Below are 22221 nucleotides of genomic sequence, written 5' to 3' on the forward strand. Positions count from 1 at the left end.
TGCACAAGATCTGACACCCTCGGGGAGAAGCTGAAGGAAAAGCAGGAAGGTTGAAAAGGGAGACAGCGAGACGATTTATCTCTCCCAGCAGATGCAGAGAGTGCTCCTTGGGCTCCCAGTCAGCTGCCAGGACAGTTTACAAGCTGCAAAATGGATTGATTGTCCATGGATCCTTGTCCCTGCGTTGCTGCCAACTGCGAGCTAATTAAAGAGCACTTTCTCTGGAGGAACACTGAGCAGCAACCAAGCACATTCTATTTACTCTTAAGAAAGCATGCTGCTCTAAACAAAAGGATCAATCTGTAGCCTGCAAGACACAAGTTACTACGATGATTTCTTTTTTACTTTGAAATCATGAATAAATATACATCTTTAAAACACAAAGCAATAGGAAAAACATTCGAGCAAACAGGGTTGACACCCATTACCTCGGTATTGTCAGTCTGCCTTTGCAGGTGCATGTAAAATGCAAAGGGCAACCTACCTAATGGAAAGAGAGGAACGTTTTAAGCAAGCTATGCTAGACCAGTAGTCAGTGCAATGTATACTGTAAAACAGCAACAGATCTACATTTAAACGGAGCATTTGTGCTGTTAAAAGTGGGCATATATTTTGCTGAAGCTGCTTCTGTACTTTGTCCTGACATATACCTCTGAGAAGGTCGGGAAACAATGCTGTTATACGTTTGTTCTTTTTAATCTAAAATATCTAGGGTAGAAAAGCCATTAAATGAATAAATGGCAGCAATCAGCCATTCTTATTCCATCACACGCTGAGCTTTAAAGCTTTAAAAAGACAACTGCAGAGGCATTTATCAGTTTGCATTCACTTCTGTGTATGCTTTAATTTCAGATAATGAAGTAAAAGTTTCAGCAGGACAGTTGCAAAGCAGCAGTGCCTGGCGGCTGATGGACACCAACATGCTTTTTTTAAAATGCATGTGAATCATTGGACCAGCAGCATGAGTCAGTGTGAAAGCTGCAGCAAATATTGAGATCTACTGACACACATGTGAATCATAGTATTATCTGGACCCAATTACGAGAATCACTCATTCATTTTTATTGTGTACTCTCCTCAAGAGCAAAATGTAAACAAGCGCCTTCACTAGGAGAGAGAGAAATCGCACTGTGTCAATGTCCATGTCCAATTGGTAGATGGACATTGTCCTTTACATTATATATAATTACCTGACAGCTACAGACCATTCCATTTTAGTCCTGCTTGACTTATCTGCAGCCTTCGATACTATTGATCATGCTACTTGTATTAACAAACAAAACTGGGTTGGCATCACTGGTAGTGCTCACAAATGATTTTCTTCTACTTATCAAACAGATACTTCAGAATTCATATTAATCAGCGTACGTCCTCATCTGCACTGCTAGTATGTGGAGTCCCCCAGGGCTCAGTCCTTAGACCAATTCCGTTTTCTTTATATGCACCTATGGAATCTCGTACCATTGCTATGCAGGTGATAAACATTTATAGTTTGGCAGCCTCTCCTGCCTCAAAGAATGTATTCAAATTGCGTTCATCTCAACTCCTGTTAAACTGAGCTTCTAGTGCTTGGCCCAGACAATTTCTCTAAGGAGGTTAGTGATGTAATCATCACTCCCCTGACCAATAACATGAACCTTGTTTCTGTTAAAAACCTTGGCATCATCTTTGACCAACACCTGAATTTTGAAAACCAAAGCTCACACAGTCTTGTTTCCTTCATCTCAGAAATATTGTAAAAAATCAAACCTTTACTGTCATTCAATCACCTTGAACTTTTTGTGCACACTTTAATTTTCTCCTTGATTATAATAATTCAATTTTCACGTGTGTCTCTCAGTCCTCCATAGCTCGTCTCCAATTAGCAGCCTTGCTGCTGCATTCTGCACTAACAAAAACTAGCAGGCGGTCACATATTATACCCATCCTTGCAATCCTTCACTGGCTTGCAGTGAAATTTAGGATCCACTTTAAAATTCTGCTATTAACATATAAAGCTCTACATGGACAGGCCCCTGCTTATATAACAGAGATTCTAAGACCTTTTCAGTGTAGCCGGCCTTTCCCATCGTCTAAACAGTGTCTCCTAAGTGACATTCGCTTTGATTTTAAAACCAGAGATCATGCTTTTGAGGTTGTTGCGCCCAAACTGCAGAACAGCTTTCCTCAGTGAATCGGTTTGGCTCACTCTGTTATTTCTTTTAAATGACAGCGGAAAACTCATTTTTATAGGTTAGCATTTCCTTAATCTTTCCCCCTTCATTTTTGGCCATAGTTTGCAACAACTTGTTGGAATTCATGTCTGCCAGTATGGCTGATTTTCTGTCTGTTTATGTGCCTGTATGTTTGAACATATACACTTATTTTAAATGTGTGGCTTTTATTTGAACTGTGAAGCACTTAACTCTGTTTTGAAAAGTGCTTTACAAATAAAACTATAAAATAAAGTAATACAATTATAGTTATTATCTGTTGTAGATTTATTTGTGTTTATGGTTAGTAAAGAAGCTTTAACCTTTTTAACCATTATGCATAAAATAACATTATATGAATAATCTGGGACATTTTAATTCGTGGATCTCTTTCCAGGTGAGTCACGAGTACAGTCTGAGTCACCGTCCTTTATTTTTGTGTGTTGCTCTTTACTGTATCTTTGCAGCAGAGACACCTGAAAAGGTGGTGAAACAGCAGATCAGACAGCTAGCTGCTTAGTTCAATATCCAGATTGGCAGCATAAACCCCTTGAAATATGGTATGTATTTTAACCATAGTCTATATACTAAATATAGACTGTGACAGCGACTGTGACATCAACCCATTTTTTTGAACTTGACAATGTGAAGCCTCAGCATTAATCTCACCACCACGTTAGTCTTTTGGATCCTGAGGCATGAAATTTAGATGAACAGGTGGATTTCTAAATTATCAGCTAATACTAACAAGCTTGGTTTGTAAGCGGCATTCTGCGTGGTTCCAATGACACACTCATATCGGTTATTTAGTGGAAGCTGTGGAAGACCTCCTGTGTGGTATCGGTACCAAAGACCTCCCATCCCAAGGACCTCAGCAGCTACAGGCCGGTAGCCCTGACATCGCATCTGATGAAGACCCTCGAGAGGTTGGTTCTAAACCATCTGCGCCCCCTGGTGAGGTCTTCATTGGATCCGCTGCAGTTTGCTTACCAACCTGGCACTGGGGTGGAGAACGCCATCATCTACCTCCTGCACCGAGCTCTGACTCACCTGGAGAAGCCTGGAAGCACTGTGAGGATCATGTTCTTTGATTTCTCCAGTGCTTTTAACACCATCCAGCCACGACTTCTGAGAGACAAGCTGGAGCTATCGGGAGTGGACCACCACATGTCCCAGTGGATACTGGACTACCTCACAGAACGTCCACAGTATGTGAGGTCACAGGGCTGTGTCTGTGATACACTGGTCTGAAGTACGGGGGCCCCACAGGGAACTGTACTGGCACCGTTCCTCTTCACCCTCTACACTGCAGACTTCTCCATAAACTCCCCACCTACAGAAGTTCTCTGATGACTCTGCCATAGTCAGCCTCATCACAGGTGAGGATGACTCAGAGTACAGACAGTGGACTCTGGACTTTGTAGACTGGTGTCAGCAAAACCACCTGCTGATCAACGCCGGGAAAACGAAGGAGTTGTTGGTGGACTTCCGGAGACGCAGACCTACCACACTGACACTGGTGAACATCCAGGGAGTGGACATTGAGATAGTGGACTCATATAGGTACCTGGGTGTTCACCTGAATAATAAACTGGACTGGGGCCACAACACTGATGCTCTTTACAGGAAGGGTCAGAGCAGACTCTACCTGCTGAGGCGGCTGAGGTCATTTGGAGTCCAGGGAGCGCTTTTAAAGACCTTCTATGACTCTGTGGTGGCATCTGTCATTTTTTACAGTGTTGTATGTTGGAGCAGCAGTTTATCGGCAGCTGAGAGGAAGAGGTTGGACAAACTCATTAGGAAGGCCAGCTCTGTTCTGGGATGCACCCTGGACCCAGTGCAGGTGGTGGGAGACGGAAGGACTCTGGCCAAAATAACATCTCTGATGGACAGAGTCTCCCACCCCATGCATGTAAATGTTGCTGAACTGCAGAGCTCCTTCAGTGACAGACTGCTGCATCCTAGATGCATGAAGGAGCGTTTCCGCAGGTCCTTCCTCCCTGCAGCTGTCGGACTGTACAATCAGAACTGCTCCCAACAAACATAGATGTTTACATCAATGCTGTAACTGCAATAATTTAATCAACCAATTCGCACTACAACATGGTTTGCCTCTTATCTGTAGTTATTTTTATTTAATTTAATAACGGTACAGTACTCTGTATATAGTAACCATTGTCCTTAATGTAAATATATAAGAAAAGTGTGTATGTTTCTGTTCTGTGTCCTGTGTACTCTTTGTTTGTATATGTGTCTTTTTGGCTGCTGTTACAAACAAATTTCCCCTTGTGGACAATTAAAGGATTAAAGGATTATTCTTAGTCCAGAGTAACATGCTAGTTAAATGCCAGAATTTCCATCACTTTTTGGGATTGGCCAAATTAAACAGCAGGTCATATTATTTGTCATATAATTTAACTTCCCAGAAAGGAACACACAGTACAGACACAGAATAGATGCAGTTCAGTGAGTCCAATTACCGGAGGTGAGGCCTAGCAGACAACACTCAGCTGTCTGTGTCGGGACATCTGCCAATCAAAGTGACATCCAAGTAGATGGTGAGGAATTTATGGATGAATTAGAAAAACAAAACAAAACAACTAAACATCCCCACTGTTGTTGTTATAAACTGGGAAACTATTGACAGAGGATAGTCTGTACCAGGCTGTAAACATGCTTTTTATAATGGTGCATTTTAGCACAGGAGTGTATGGGACTCTACTCATTAGGTAAACCTAGCATACCACAAGTCAGCCAGTATTACAGCTAGGGGTAGGTACTGGGGTGGGTGGAAATGATTAGCAGTGAGTGTATTAGCATACATAAAGATTTGCACTAAAAACAATATCTAGTTAAGACTGAAAGTAAGGCGTATCTTGAGAGAGATATATTTGCATATATCTGGTTGTAAAGAACTGCACTGAATACTCTCAGGATGATCAGTTATCCATAAGTTGCTGACACTGTAAACCAAAATGCCTGCCTGCTTGTGGTGCTAAGAGAAAGTTGCATGATTAGGGGAATTTCCTGGCTTCATCCTCTGGTTACTTAGAATCCCTGTGCAAACCTTCAGGGCAATCTATCCGAATTTTCAATTAACAAAGCCAACAGACCACACAACATTGCCACAGATCCCATTGGAAAGACTGCAATAAATGAAAGAAAGTAGTCATAACCACTTACAGCTTGCTCTTGGCTACAGGTGAGGTGATTTTTTTTCTTTTGTCTCACAAGCCAAAGGAAAACTGTCAGCTAGCTCCAGTGCCATTGCACATTACACCCTGGATAACTCTTGTTTGATCCGTCAACAAGTCAATTGCAAAGATGCTTTAATTTCTAAAACAAAAAACTTTCCTTATAACTCAGAAATTATGAAGTCATTAAGCACCGGTACACTACTGGTCAGTTTTGATGACAATCCTTAATGTGAGTCAGTGACATATTTCCATGCATGCAGACGCACCAGTGCAAGAGTACTCGTCCACTCTGGTGAAGCCTGGTAGACAGTCACAGCGATGGCTGCCGGGCAGGTTGACGCACACCGTGTTGGACTGGCAGTAGTGCATCTGCGTCGCGCACTCATCAATATCTGAGGACAAAGAGAGAATATGCAGTGGGTTAATAATTCTTTAGGCTTCTTTAAAGACACACCTACTCCTTTTGGAACTAACAAGTAAATTGTTTTTAATCACCTCCCAAAGGAAAGGTGTCCGAGCCCCATCTTGATGCACAAGTTATTAATTAGAGTTGTGCACAACCAAAACTGCACCCACTGAAAAACTCAGACAAACAAAGACGCTTAAATTTAAGTATTGCTTTAATTTATGGTTTAAATGGAACGGTCATGCCCAGTACAATGGAGAGAGAGAGAGCGTGACAACTGACTGTGAATCGAGCACACCAGAAGCAATCTCAACAAGGAGGAGAAAGGAAAGGAAAAGGCTGATGAGATAAGGACATATCAACTGAAGAGGACAGAGGAGAGCAGGGAGTACAGCATCTTCGCTGACATCTATTATGTGGAGCTAATATCATGATATATTACGCCTTCTCTTCATACACACAGGCTCTCTCCTCCTAATGTAGCTTGAAAGACATCGTATGAGCACTAAAACATGGAGCTTGGGGAAGCATTAGCAGAGCTGGATGACTGCTGATGAAATGGGATTGGAAACACACAAGGGAGGCGTTATGCAGAAGGGAGCCCTAAATTCACGCGCGTGCGTTTGTACAGTGCCGAGTATTTATGCGGATGTGAGCAGAAGAGAACCGGTTTCCCGAGGCTAACAGGCCTTTCCACCACTTAAGGGAAGGAGAGCGTGAGGACAGCATTTCCATATCCTCTCCTTGGATAAATACATTCCAGCCTCGAGGTGTTCAGCTCACACTTTCCCCTTACAATAGAATGAATGCGTATGAAGTATGTAATTGCCTTACATGCAACACCCATAAGGTTTTTTCTCGGTGAGTTTCATCCTTGGAGAGTGCACAGTAGGAGTGTTAAATTCCACAAAGAGAGGCCGATCATGTATTCAGACATACAAAGGCTCGCCGGCCTTCGGTGTTACAAAAAAAAAGCATTGATCTCCTGCATCAAAAACATGGAACTTATTTGAGCGCTTTGAGGCTGAGCGACAGCACCCGAATCTGATTTTCATCTTGTACTGAAGCACTGCTCCGCCTAAAAAGCTTACTCATTTGATTAACCTTTATTGGCACAAGGTGCCAAACTGTTGTTCAAAGGTTGATGACAGCCGACACGGAGACTCAATAAGTCAAAGTCGAGCACTCGCTGCTTTTGTTTCGCTTCCGCTTAGAGCAAGACGACCCTCTGGTGTCAAGCCTGAGGCCGTGGCAAGACTTTTCTGTCTGCATCTCCTGTGTTTGGAAAAGTCTGTGTGTGTATTCGCCCTCTGCTGCCTCCTCTGGGAGCATTGTTGCAGGTGAGGTCTGCTGACAGAACTGAAACTGTCATTTCACGGCGGGGGGATGGAGGAGAAGCGGTTCGTTTTTCTGTTCGTTTTTTTGCCAGAGTGTATGTGTGTGTGTGTTTCTCTCTGCCTCTCTTCTCCCTCCCCACACCCCCATCTCTCTGCCCCAGACACCACACCCCACCTCCACCCTTCCCCTTCCCAATATGAGCTCACTTTCTTCATCTCTCTGCTGCTTTATTCATGCTGTGATGTAGGTCAGGGCTGGGTAGGGGAACAGCTAAAAATAAGGCAGGATAGGACTCTGTGCATGCATGAGTGTGCGCGTGCTTGTTTACGTTAGCTCATTTCTTTTTTGTGTACTTGTGTGTGTCTGGGAGAGAGATGGGTAAAAATGAGGGTGCTGTGTGCTTGGATGTTGTGAGACAGAAAGAGAGAAGAACCTTGTTCTTTTGCTGTCGTCTGTATATGTGTGCGCACTAGTACATTCATCTCCTCTTACTGTAGGGGTCAATGGAAACAGCTTTCTATGTTACAACAATATTGTTTCTCGTTGATGGAAACTCCTTTATTTCCTTTACCCAGATACTCACAGATTGTGTGAATGCATTACTGAAGGTGTCTGTAAATGCAAGCTTATAGGACTCAGCCACTGCAGCTGATCAGTCACTTTTATTTTCTCTGTTTGAAGTCCATGAGATGAAACTGCTGCTACAGCCTCTGAATGAAACAGAGATGGAAATACATTTTGAGATAAGTCCCTTTGACTTCAAAAGTGACTGTCAGCAAATGTGAGACTTGATGGAGAAAGTGCCCTTGTGTGTGCCTTCACCGGTGAATGTTTTTCCAGTGTTTTACTTCCAGCAAACTTTGAATTGTTACTCAATTTAATTTTCAGGTTTGCACACTGACTATCACTCAGCACTAGGCCTTACATTTTTAAAGAGGGATAGAGTTCAGTTAAATGGGTTGCAAAGGATGAAAGGGCTTCTCAGGTATTGTTCTTTTAATCCAGATCACTGTTTAGCTAAGCAGTAATACAGCTTATATGGAAAAACTCTTTATATCAAACAATTCACAACCTAAGTTCAACTTATAAATGGGGTATTTGGGTGAAAAACACTGTATTAGACAGTGTCATGTGGTTCATCTCACATTTGAACCTTGCCCTATTACAGTCGTGTGAAAAATAATGTTTTCAAAGAAGTCTATGAACTCTTGTGAAAAATGAAGCATTCCCCACGATTCAATAACTTGTAGCAATAGAATGAAGCAATCGTTTTCAGTATGACTATCAGTCTCTCACATCATTGTGACGCAATTTTGGCCCACTCTTTTTCACAACGTTGCTTCAGTTCATTGAGGTTTGGGGGCATTGATTTATGCACAGCTCAGTTGTATCATTTCAGTTGGGTTGAGCCTGGACTTTGGGCCATTGCAGCACATCCTTGTCTTTTTCAGCCCTTCTTTTGCAGAGTTGCTTCCATGTTTGTGATCATTATGTGACCGAGTTTCAACCAAGCATTAGCCGTCGGAAAAAAATCACCTCACATTCAACTCTAGGATCTAAAGGAGCTCATTAAGTCAACTCAACGACTGCAAAGTGTCTAGGTCCCAAATCACCACCCCTCTGCCACCATGATATAAGGTGTGTAGAGAGCTTTAACATTTAACATGCTAACTGAGCTCTGTAGAGCCTGAGATGTAGTTTGTGTTTTGTTTGTGTTTTTTGCAGTTTATGTGAACATTGCACAGTCTGACCTTGGGGTGAATGTGCACTTCTGATTGTGGCATTATGTTAACACACACCTGAACCCTCCAAACTACCAAAATATCTCTTTCTTTAAAAGGTGGCAACGCTGATGATCAGCTAACCAAGTGCATTTCATTATCAGCGCATGGCTGCTACTCTTACTCTTCCTGCAGAAGAAGAAAGGGTGTTCTCAGTGCTCATTCAAAAAGTATGTTTTCAAAGGCAGACACCACTATATGTATATGTTTTGTATTTGAATCTGTACGTTGTTTACACTGTGTTCTTTATGTCATGTAGCTCAGCTCACATATGAACTTTGTGCTATTACAGTCGTGTGAAAAAGAAGTCTATGTATCATTTCATTTGTATTTCCTACTTTCCTGTCTTTTGATGCGAATGGAGGGTTAACCGTTCCTATTGTGAGCAGTTGTTTTGTGTCTATGCTTTATTTCAGATGGCACTAGCTAGCGTGAAACAGAATGACAAATGGAACAATGTTGTCATGTTTTGTGTTGAAGCTTTGCCAGAGAAAATCTAGAGAATTTTCTCCAACCCTTTTATCCCGGTGTACTTTATATCCAACCAAATAGATTTAAAAAAAAGTAGTGGTGAGGTGGCTAGTGTAGTGAAGAGTGCTTGGATCTCTACAGAGGAGAAACCAAACACACTCCACAAAATAGAGCCAATGCAACAGGACAAGACTCAGCTGCACACCTGCACTCTTAAGGATGTCAATGTTCACATTTTGCCCTGAGAAGACTTGAAAGGGTTGAAAGAGGACTAAAAGAGGCCATCTATGTCCACTGCGAACAACCATCTTTGAACAGAGGTGGTGGCTTACAAGACCAGCTATCAGACATCTTGAGAACCTTTCTTGGGTATTTCAGCCTCACATTCACACTTTTCGCTCTGTTGATCTTCTGTTGAATAGGCCACATTATAAGCTCTGGGGAGGCCTAACAGTGGCTTCAACCCTTAAGCCTGGGTAATAGTGATGAGCAACGCATTTTTTCACTTGGCTCATTTAATGACTCATCAGGTCATCGACTAACTCCAAAGGGGACAACCTCCGCTAAGGTCAAACACCTGGGTCTCTCAACCTTTTGTATTCCAAAACTGAAAAAGCCTCTTGAATAAGAGGTTACCCTTTTTCCAGCTCTTACAGCTTTATTTCAGTTTTTTTTTTACTGTTGTTTTTGAGGTTTTTTGTCTTAAAAGAAAATCGAATATTGAATATATTGAAGAGTCCAAAAAGAAGAAATTAATAATAAACATTTTACCACAGAAAGAGAATTTAAGACCAAATGCAGCAAAAGGAAAAATTGTATCAGTAACTCAATAAGTAAATAATAAAGTGTATAAATGTAACTTAGAAAATTATAATAAAATTATATTATTGTGTTTTGACACATGCCATTTTATCTCAGTTTTGCCAGTTTAGCTCTATAGATCAGCAACAATCATCTCCAGACATGGTTAGCAGTGTAATATCGACATGAATATATCCACAGATCCAAGTTACAGTTCAGATTATTCATGTCGCCACTAATTCATGTGATCAACTTAAGAGCAAGAGCTGAGAGCTCTTTTTTAAATCACTTAATAAGAACTGTTTCCTTCCTTCCTTGAAATCATCATCCTTCCAGATAAACTCTCATCACTGTCTCAGCAGATTGCCTTCTTACACAATAACACACCTACATCTGCATTCCCCCGTTCTTTGACCTTTCTCTCATCCTCAATCTATTCTCTTCCACACCGACTAAATCTCAGTCTGCAATTACACACCATGATAATTGAGACTTGCACGGGGCTTTGCTTTCCGCACACAGACATGTGCTCAAACATTAAATGGGATGTTTTGTTTATTTTTTCTGTGATGCACTTGGTGTAAACAGCTAAGCATTTTTCTTGTTTATTTTCACAGTGAGAAAATAAGGGTTTCCAATAATAGGCACTTTTACAGAAATTATTATGCTTGTATGCAAGTGTCAGTCACTGCACAGCACGTAGCTGCAATCAATGACATCAAATACATCAAAATCACAGCAACAGTTTCCAGCTTAAGCAAATACAAGAGTGCAAACTAATGGTGTGAAATGAATTGAATTGAATTGAATTGAATTCAAACAGTACCGCCTGTATTCATATAGCAGCAAGGTGATGACTTTTCTCAGTCATGCATAGCGTAAATCAGGACTACGATTAAAACTCTCAAGTTATGCCAACAGTTTGGAGGCCAGCTCACGTGCTTGCTCGCTTGTTACTCACAGTTGGATGAGAGGATCATCATCCGTTTTGCCTCTGTGCAGGTCCAGATCAAGATCTGCTTGTTGTGCCATAAGAAAGAAAATTGCCCTCAACTCAGACAATAATTCCACACAAAAGCTAGTGTTACCTTAGACAGGTTGAGCCCTTGACACGTGTAAAGCAATTTGCCATGTTAAATACAGTTAAGACAGACATGGCTTCATTGTGTTGCAATAAATATGAAGTTGTTAATATGAATAGTCCCTGCAGCCCACCAGGAAGCTCCCCATCTCCTGGAGTGTGACCCCTGTTCCCATGACCATTCACTTTCTTTAACACTAATCTTTGTTGCTGTTGCTGGAGCCTGGTAACACATGGCCAGTGACCAGACTCTTTAGTGTCTTACCTTTTGTGCTTTATAATTATAGAATAATTATCAACCCTTCCACCAATCTCAGTTACTCCTGCTGTAATCTTCTGCATAAATAGCATTCTTGTAGATGTCTCTGGCTTGCTTCATCTACTTACACCCACTCCTTTGTGACTATTCTTAATAAATACACCACCACAGCAAACTGAGAGACAGGCCTTGGAGTCATTTCTTCAACAGCTGCTAATCTCTCCCTGTGTGCATGCCCATTTGTACTTTAAATAAAAGCCGTTTCATGTTACAGATTGAGTTCTGTCCCTCGTTTAAGCAGAAATATCATTCTGAATCAGACTTTACCATTCAACTGTTGTGTAGCTTACAAATACAAGTTGTTGCACCCACATACAGTATGCGCAGCAGACTGCAGAGCATCAGCAGTTACTGACACCAATTTGCAAATACAGAGAAGCATGTCTCTCCTGTATTGCAGCACTTTGAATAATGTGCTTCTGAACCACAAGAAAAGTTTAGTTGAACTCAGAACCTTCATTTTTGCTACTTTGTTAGTCTATTGCGCAATAATCTGAATATTTATGAGCTGGGGTCATGTCTACATGGTGCCAACACAGATCCATTACGTTGCTCACTGATTTAGATACGCTCAGCTTGAGTGATGGCATGTCGCTGTTCAGCTTTAGTTGATGCTGTCTGAAATGTAACTTTCTTTTTCTCTACTTTTCCCCGGGGACATTTACTTTTTATTGTGTGTCGAGTGACAGACGAGTAGCATAGAATAATGTAATGCATTTCGGATATGAAAACTCAGCACAAGAATACAACGATAAGAAAAAAGCCTTCTCTTTCATTCCCGTGATGGACATTTATCCCTGTGTGAGCAATATATTTCACACTGTAAGTATAAATGGCACGAAAATGGCCTCCTCTGAAGAAAAAAACATAATCTCAGCCAGCAATTATGCACTACGATAATTGAGTCTTGTATTGCTTTCCACAACTTCAACTTGTGAAGGAGGAAAGCGAGCCTGAATATCTCCCAATATGCTCCATTTTTCCTTTCTGCAGCAGGAACCTAGACCAGTGGCACAAACTTGAAAAGACCTGCATCATCATCTTTCACCATGGACTGAAATTATTTTCCTCAAAGGGGCCATGCAGAGACCTCAGGTGGCTGAATTCAATGACTAAAACCCGTTATCTCTTTGTGGCGCAAACAAACCAAACACACAAAACAACAATCAACATGCAGCGCAGGACTGTACCTTTCTGATGCTGCCCGTCTCCTGTGGGTGTCAAAACTACTGGTGCATTTAATTAGAGCACCTTTAGAGAACGGCAGCCCTTATCACAGAAGCCCTTGTCCTTCTAGAAGACGCACAGAGCAGGAAGCGCTCTGGCTGAGCAGATTAGAGCTTGTCCAGGAACATGCTGTTTGCATTGTCTGGCAGGGAACAGCTCGTGAGAAGGAGAACTGAATGGAAAGGTTCTCTATCAAAAGAAGGAAATGGTGTGAGAAAGGTGCTTTCATCTGTCTGTCATTCTGCAGCACCAACAAGAAGCTGCCACTCATTGAGCCGCACACTGACAAACTTTTAGACAGACACAGTGAAAACTGAAACTGTGACAGAGTCCTTCTCTTCTGTCAGACAGAGCAGAACAGTTTACCTAGATGACAGGTGCTGTGTGTGCGCGTGCAGGATGTTCTCACAGGTACACTTACTGCAAAGCTCAGAAAAGTACACCTGGGTGCCCGCTAACTGATATAAATCCATATCTCCATCAGTAGGAGGCAGCCCAGTGTGTGCCTTCCCTCGCAGTTTAACAGATTACTGCACAGCTGAAGTCTTTTTTTATTGCAAGTCAAATCAAAAAAGGAACACAGAATTTACTTTGTTGAAGCAGAGAGTTGTGCTGTATATATCACAGGGGACAAACAATCCACTGTGGTAGCCTTTTGATGTTTATGATGACAGATTGGGTCCATCCAGCAATCAAACAATGCTCACCCAGTAAGTGCATCTGTAACAGGAAAATATTCTTTACTATTAGCAATTAGTTTACTGAATATAAAAAAACATGTATTTTTTAATCTAGCATTTAATTAAGTAAAACATACAGTTTACAGTCTTTATAGTCTGCACAAAACTGCACATCCAGGTCAAAGACTTCCTTCAACTACTACGAACAAGAAAAAGTCACAACATAAGTTCCCCAACCACTCTAAACATCCTATTTTTTTTTGGACAAAATAGAGTTTCCTCTCTTGGAACCCCCATCCAGAAGAGATCCAAATTCAATCGCACATGCTGGGGAAAAAAAGAAAAGATCCACTGAATTGTCCATAGACTCTATCTCAATTCCGGGGAGGAAGTCAGTCACATAAAACATAAAACTCACTTTTGGCTTTTTCTCAAATACCTCCCACCAACTGATGCAGATATCATATTGAGCATGTTAGATATTGAATCTTTGTACACTAATATTACCCAAGAGCAAGGCCTTGAGTCTGTGGGATATTTTCTTGACACTAAACCTACAAAATCACCATCTACCTCTTTCTTTATAACCTGGCTACTTTTGTTCTAAAGAGGAATTATTTCTTTTTTTAACAACATACCATATCTCCAAATTTCTGGCACTGCAATGGGAAAAAATGGCACCAGTATGACCAGCAAAATAACCCTTTTCTACTACTTATTATGTCTTGGAAAATATATAGATGATGTATTTTTACTCTGGAAGGGATCAGTTGCTACGTTACTGGAGTTTATTTTGTAAGCTTACGTTTTATCCTTAATTACAGCACTAAAGACATTAACTTCCTTGACATAAAAGTAACAAAAAAAGACAAATATCTGTCCACCTCTCTGTACTCCAAACCTGCTGATCAGAATACATTTCTTCGTGCTGGAAGTTTTCATCCTAGCCACCTCACAAAAAGCTTACCTGTAAGCCAACTGATTAGACTTAAATGTATCAGTGAAATTCCAGGACAATACAATAAGAGCAAAGAAGAGATGCTGAAAAGATTATAAAGAGGACTGCCTAAGATCTGCAGAAAGGAAGCTATAGTGAAAAAGTAGGAATTTATACTGACGTGTTGCCACCTAATAAAGCTGTTCCCTAATACTTTCTCTTCACGTTATGAAGTCATCAACTACACACATAACATACCGACAAAAAATGCAATCATAGCCAAGTGAGCATTATATAGATATCCTCTAAAGAATGCATTCATATCACTACAAATATTTTTCTTATATTTTATGTAAAAAAAAACAAAACAACCCAAAAAACAAAAAACCTATAACAACATTTAAAAAATAAACAGATATTTGTGGATGTGTAGAAAAAATAGCCGCAAAGCAGGTAAAAAACGCTTGCTTGCACACTCCAGTCTGTAGAAAGTAGAAAGTAGTAGAAGTAGAAATATCTATAATATTAACTTTTTGTTATCTTTTTAGGACATATAAACTGAAAAAGCTTGAAAAACGCAGCATTTAAATGATCATTTTTCATATGATAAAGAAACAAAATTCTACATTTGATGATTCCAAGCCAAATCTCTGTAAACTTCATATCATCATCACCAACTCGTATAAAACAATTTTTACTTGAAAATATTATTTTGTTATGCAGGTAAACCCATTTGATTGTGGCTGACCTCTGCTGCCGATGCTCACCAAATCAGTAGCTGGGTAGGATTCGTCGGTTTGGTAAAACAGAAAAATGACGGACAAACTTCTCATGAGGTTAAGATTAGGAAATCATGTATTTCAGCCAAAACGATGATCTTTTCCAAAAACTAACCAAGTTGCTTTGTTATCTAAACCTAACCAAACACTGAGTTGAAATGAAATGTGAAAACATCAAAAACAGCATGAAAGTGGAAAAACAAAACTAATAATGATTTCTTGTTGGCATCACTTGTTGCAATTTTGTGCCATGACTTCCCAAGTCAACCTACTGAGAGGGAATTTGTCAGTCTTTTGAATTGTTAGGTCTTTTGTGTTAAGGGAAATACATTTCCCTCACAAAAAAAAAAAAAATACAATCCAGTTTATCGGTGTGTATTGAAAGCTGTTTTGTTGTACAGGAAATATGTTTCCCTCAAAATACAATGCTCTTGAGAATAAGAATGCACTTTAGTTGTATGGAAACATCATTTTGTTGGGCAGGCACATATCTGAACGGACAGACACAAAATGTAGTCCTAGTGATACGATCATTAGTGGGGAGTGGTGGAGATGCTGCTGTGTATGGAGATGGTATTAGAAGGTAAGAGGTAAACACAGAAAATTGTGACAAGAGCTGCGTGTAGTATATGTTCCTGGAATTACATTTATTTATTTGTATTTATTTATTTGGTCCTGTAGACCAATGCAATGCATGTAAAGTTGTCTGCTGTTTTTAAATTGGCCATGGATACTTGTTTTTCCTCTAAAGCCCAATATTTTTATATGTAATAAATGTGCCATAATAAAAACCAGCATACAAGTCAAAACTATGTCTTGCAACCTAAAGCAATAATTTATAGATAATTCCAAAAACAACCGGTTAAAAAAAGCAATGCAATGGTTTTCTGAGCTACCACGTGTGTAAACCAGTCTGAAAATGTTGCTCCTAAGACAAAGCAAGCACTACTATCAAGTGATGTCTATTTAATGTGCAAAGATCATCTAAATGAGATCAATGTTCCTGGTTAGATAACCCTCTCATTAGCACATGTGCATGAGTACAGCATACTGATTCAGCAAGTAAAGTGACTACTAACAACTACTAAGTGGAAAAAAATCATGCTTAGGTTTAACCAGAGATATGTATAACCAGTATATGCACACAGAGCATATATACCACACAACAACTTGGATTGCAATGGTTGCATGCTTTAAACAAGGGACAAAGTAAAGCAATGACATATAAGACACCTACCATTGTGGGATGCTTTACAGCAGCATTGGCTATAATATTACTATACTATACATTACCTGCAGCCAATTTGGGAATATTGCAAAAATGATACACTTTATCCTGTAATGTTTTTAAAACTTACAGAACATTGCTAGATAGGCACAAGGAGGCCAAATAGAAATGACCATAGTTAGATCAAAATGGTTTTACACTAACTATGCCTAATACTTGGTGGAGACATGGGCTGCATTTTTTCTTATAAGGACAGCAGGTTTCTTCATAAGTACACACAGAATGTGCCCCAGCTACAATAAGATAAGGTAAATATTTACAAATGCAGTCAGTACAAAAATGTAACAACTATTGTACCAGGTAAACTGCAAAGTGCATTGTAGTAGACTTGGTTGATCTAAGGAATAATGTGAAACTGATTTTGTCAAACAAGATCACCTTTTGCTGCTACAGCCTTTGATCTACTCCCTATTCACCAGTGAAGTTTCAAGATGGCAAGCAAGGACGGTAGTGCTTGCAGTATAATATAAAAATGCATTAGTTAAAACATACTAAAAGGAAAGCACTCTCTCTTTCCTACATTTCAAACTGTTGCCTTCCCATGTTGTGGTTGCAACCTATAATTTCATTTTCATGGACATGTCCATCTCCCCTTTGGCATTGGATAATCTGACCATATGAGCAAATTGCTCTGTAATATGTATTGTTTATTGATGGATTTGTCTTAGTTGATAACCCTGGCAAGCATGTATGCTGTAGAGGAATTATAGTGTAGTGTGAAGATGACTTTAAGAACTCCTTTAGCATGTTAACACGAAAAGTCTCGATGATGGAGAGGAGACATCTATTCCTGCCATGTCCAGATAATTTAAACAGGCAGGTTGAAGAGGTGCAGACTGGAGGAAGCAAGTGTAGAAAGGTGATAATGTAGATGACGAGGTGAGCATTAAATCATTTCCCCTAGGGATCAATAAAGTATTCTGATTCTGATTCTGCAGAATAAATAAAAGGATGGTCATCGGCTCTGCTTGCCCTTCTATAAAACACTGCTTGCAACTGCTGTTCACCTTATAAGTGATAGAAAAACAAAGCACAAAGGGATCAAGAATCAACAAAAACACTCACAAACAGCTTCTTCCCCTTGGCCATTCGGACTGTCAATAAACATTATCACCCCACCCCTGCCCACTCACCTCACTAACCTGGTCTGAGTGGCAATAGGTCACTCGCATACGGACTCTATTCATACCAAGCCTTTTCTTTGCATTACTTCCAAGCACTTTCCCACTTGTTCTCTAATGTGTACCTTTCTCTTATTTTTGCATACATTTTTCTTGTTTTTGTATATATCCCTCTTGTTTGTATATATTTCTCCTGTTTGCTACTTATTCCTGCTGTCTACCATTTATATGCTATTCCGGTACAGCTGGTGTGGAGCACTCACTATTTCTTTGTACATGTACAATGACAATAAAGGGATATTCTATTCTATTCTATTGAGAATTTCTGCATTTCATGAAAAATGACAAAGAAGTTGCAGAGCGACAGAATGATGCATCCAAACAGGAATAAAAGCAGACATTCACACAAGTGCAAGTGAAAATATAGACAAAAACCTGGACAAGAAAAAAATACGTAGATGAAAAAAGATACAGGAAGACACTGTGAGACTGTGAGACACTGAAGATAAAACACTGCACTTGTTGTGCCTTCACAAAGTGACAGGCAGTAATCATTTGACAGGCGAGCTGATATCAGGGTATAAATATTTGACAATGCAGTGTGGGAGAGCTTAATTAGCTTCACTGCTATTCTCATCCAGAGGCTGCTGCTACATGGAGCCACCGCTGATATAATACACATAACACGGGTGCAAGTATACACAGACATTAAATTAAGTTTATTTTCATATCATTTTTAATCTCAAGTTCACTTTTAATTTGATGAAAGTGGTGGTAGGTGTTAGAAAATTACTTATGTGATTAGTTGTAGATGTAGATGTTGTTTACAAGTTAGTTTGAACTTGTGTGGGCGATCTGAGCAAGAAGGAAAAGAACTAATTTACTGCAAAAGTGATCACAGACTACATCACAAGTTACCGTGATGAGATATTGATGAATTCCACAGTCCATTTTAGATCAAATGCAATCATGTGAAGAGTTAAGATTAAATAAGATCAAATATTTCACATTAAAATGGAAAAATTTGTCTTGTCTTACTTATACGATTCTTGCTTGGGTGGTGATCAGATTGATTTATTAAACTTGGTGAATTTAAAGTACAAATATCGCGTTCATAATACTTTCAGAAAACTTGACCTCTGAACTTGAAAAAGTGAACATGACATTAAAAGCACTGCCTATTATGCAGCAGCCTGTTAGACTGGTCAGTGGAACTGTCACATGAGGAAAAATAAAGCAGCAAAATTTGAATAAAATTGGACCAAATTTTTTCCAATTTTTTCTTTAGCTAGTCTAGAGACCAGCAAACTTGCAAACATTTCCTTAATATTAATTACAAGGCGCGGTATGCATAACACTATGATTGGGAGCTGAGCCCCTGTAAATTTTCAACCTAGAATCTCCTCTGACTCCCAGTAACTCACCATGTTTGTAATGGATAAAGTTAACAGTCACTGAAGCAAAATGCCATGCCTTCACTAAACATGTTTACATTTAAATATCTCTTCAGCAGAAAAATAACGGCATTCATTAGAGCTTATTTTCACATTGTTATGCACTCCTTCTATAAAAGTATACAAGGATATTATAATTGGCAGAATTGGCAGTGGTAAGCTCGCAACATTAAACATGTTAGCTTAATCCAAGGTGACTGATGGCACAAAAACTGTTACAACAGGTGAATACAGGAAGTAATTTTCTTTTTATTACACAATATGAAAATAGCATAAACAACACACTGGCTCCTCTGCAGGTCAGATCCGTTTATTAGATCTGACCTGTAGATGAGTCAGTATGTAAAGCACATGCACAGTGGGGCCATGTGTGTGCTACATTTGCTGCCTTGTGCCAGGTTCATAATTGAACTAGTGCAGTTCACTTGCAAGCCCCAGCACACTCTGTGGTCTGCTTCTGAGGTGTATTTGTACCTTTGATCACATTAAGAGGCTGTGCAGTGGGGGAACCTGGGGGTAAGCTGTAGGACGCTTTTGCAGTCTGAAGTTAGAAACGACACTGGTATTTTCTGTGACATTTTTTAATTGGCTTAAATGGCTGTTGAGAAAGAAACCCTAAAAGCGTTTAGGTTTCCCTTCTTTCTAAACTAGTTAAAAGTCAAATAGCTATCTAACATTGCACAGTTTATCCAGAGTGGTTAAATAAAGCCACAGTTACAAGTGTGACACCATTAGCTGCAATAGATCAAGGACCAGCATCGCCCATTACCTGCCAACCTTTGTTTGCCTTACACGATCACATGGCTAAACCTGCTCCATCCACTCTGGAAAGATCTGCTAATATGACTACTTTAGCCACCATGAAGAGTGTTTTCTGAGACAGCAGTGTGATGCAAGTCCACGGCACAGCAGAAGAAATCTGCTACTTGACCACAAATCAGAAGGCAAACAAACTTATATTTAGCTGCCTTATGATCAACGTTAATTCAATTCAATCTATTTATACGCACCAAATCCCAAATAGAGAGATATTAGATCATATATGGAGAGAAAACCCCAGCAGATGACCCCCTATGAGTAAGCACTTGGTGACAGTGGGAAGGGAAAAAAACTGCCTTTTAGCAGGAAGAAACCTCCAGAAAAACAAGGCTCAGGGAGGGGCGGCCATCTGCCACACCCAGTTGAGGGAAGGGGGAGGGAGGCAGGACAAACGACACACTGTTGAAGAGAGCCAGAGATCAATAATAATGATGTTGTTGGTTTTTTGTTAGTATGATTTTTTTAAAAATACTTTTTCCTTCTTGTTTGTTATTCACAGTCACCTTTATAGATATAATAATACTTTTGGGTCTTGAGTGTGTTGCTTACATGCAGGCGTCAATAAACCCCTAAATCATGTTATTTCAAGTTGTATGAGTTTGAATACACTGTATTAAATATAGACGTATTAACACTTCATGCTAATTCATCAAAATATTTTTAAGGTCCCTGGAACTGATTGACAATAATGACAAAGACTAGTCTGATGATTTTGTCTGTCTTATACGTGTCTGTCACAAAACTGCAAACACACCGAGGTAGTGACTAGCTGATGGAGTGTTCTCTCTGTATCGCTTTAGCTGCCACATTTGCTTTTACGAGGGATTCCACTAACGAATACCACAGCAGAGCCACAGAACGACTGAATACTGGATGACAATTCACCACAGACACAAATGAAATCTACTGTAACGCTTTGTGTTCTTAATATGTAAATAGGCAACAGTTTACAAGCAAGTTGAGCATATTAATAAGTGGTTAATTACGGCCTGTTTTAATGCAGTTCCATCCATGCTGCTGCTCAACACAAAATAAAATAAAAGATTTTTACTTCACGCCTGCGGGATGCCAGCAAAGCCACAAAAAAGCCTCGGGGGGGATAAACTTGGGAAAGTGAATATTTTTGCTTGAACGATTAGGCTCTTTCGTTCTTAGCATGAAATTGTACATAATTGAATCAAGATGTGGATGGAATAAGAGTTTATAATAAGTGTGTTTTAATATTTTCATTTATTATTTGGAGAAAGAGTTTTAATTTAAAGAAATACAGATTCAGCCAGTCGACCTCAAATGGGAATGAGAGCATGAACACTGAGTTGCTATATTAAGCAGACAACAGTCATGTCATGATAGAACCCCCACCCTCTTCCACCAAGTACAACAAATACATTTTAGAAATTGAGGCGTTTTTTTCAGAGGATTCTTCACAGACTCCTGCAATTTTAATTGAGTTTGTAAATGTTTTTACTTTCCCCGCTGCCGCTGTGCCCCATTTTCCTCAAAGGTAGATGTGTCAGCATGTGGGCCCCAGCGGGAGAAATATTAAAGTGACGGCAGAGCAGCAGAGGAGGAGGTTGGAAGAAGCAGCTTTCACACACACGCACACTCAGGACTATTTGTCCATGTGCCCAGGACTGTTGGGAGGGCAATGGCAGCAGATGGTTTGCAATAGCTCTCATTGTCTCAGGATGTGGCAACGGGGACTGAGGCATGTCCTGTTCGGCCCTGGCCTTGGAGACGCTATTGCCACGTCCTGCATCAGTGTCACATTCAACCTCTTCCCCATAATTAAGGCCAGCCCCTCTGGTTCCACCTGACAGCAGAGAGCAGCTGGAGGACAGAGGAAGAGGAGGAGAGGTCAAATCCTCCAGATAAACCACTTTACGTTCTAAGCACACACGCATGTCCCTCAGGGCGCATGAATAAGTCTTTGTTTCGCTTCACTCGTCTGAAACTTCACAGCCTATATGTTCAGCACATGACCCACAAATCTGAATCAAGTTCACATCCATAACCTTAAAATGTTCATCTTCACCCTAACCAGCACCAAACATGACTCCAGGCTTGTACAAAAAATGTTTTTAATCTTTACAGTTACAATTTCAAAATAACTGTAAAGTGGATGCTTTTGTTATAGCTCACTGGATTTTAGCAGCCAAAATGCTAATCTTTTATATACAGTATTTGATTATCACATGGTTAAATACACTACCTCCACCACTTAAACTGGTGCTGACATCAAACAAATTGGTTTATACAGAAAACACAGTGCATACATCTAAACAACTTCAGAATGTTAATGTGTGGTCTCTTATTTCATTATGTTCATG

The 22221-nt window shown here is 40.0% G+C and overlaps 1 protein-coding gene across 1 annotated transcript in view; it reads right to left on the reverse strand.

Annotated features, from left to right (window-relative positions):
• The window catches only part of LOC102787874 (protein kinase C-binding protein NELL1-like), a 299433-nt gene that overhangs the window by 93854 nt on the left and 183358 nt on the right, over positions 1-22221 (reverse strand). Inside the window, exon 13 of the mRNA XM_087840916.1 lies at positions 5656-5781. Within this exon, the coding sequence (XP_087697042.1) occupies positions 5656-5781 (126 nt within the window). The remainder of the gene's footprint in view (positions 1-5655; positions 5782-22221) is intronic.

This window comes from Neolamprologus brichardi, chromosome 1, assembly GCF_056152115.1.
Source record: "Neolamprologus brichardi isolate AB-2024 chromosome 1, ASM5615211v1, whole genome shotgun sequence".
Taxonomy (NCBI): Eukaryota; Metazoa; Chordata; class Actinopteri; order Cichliformes; family Cichlidae; genus Neolamprologus; species Neolamprologus brichardi.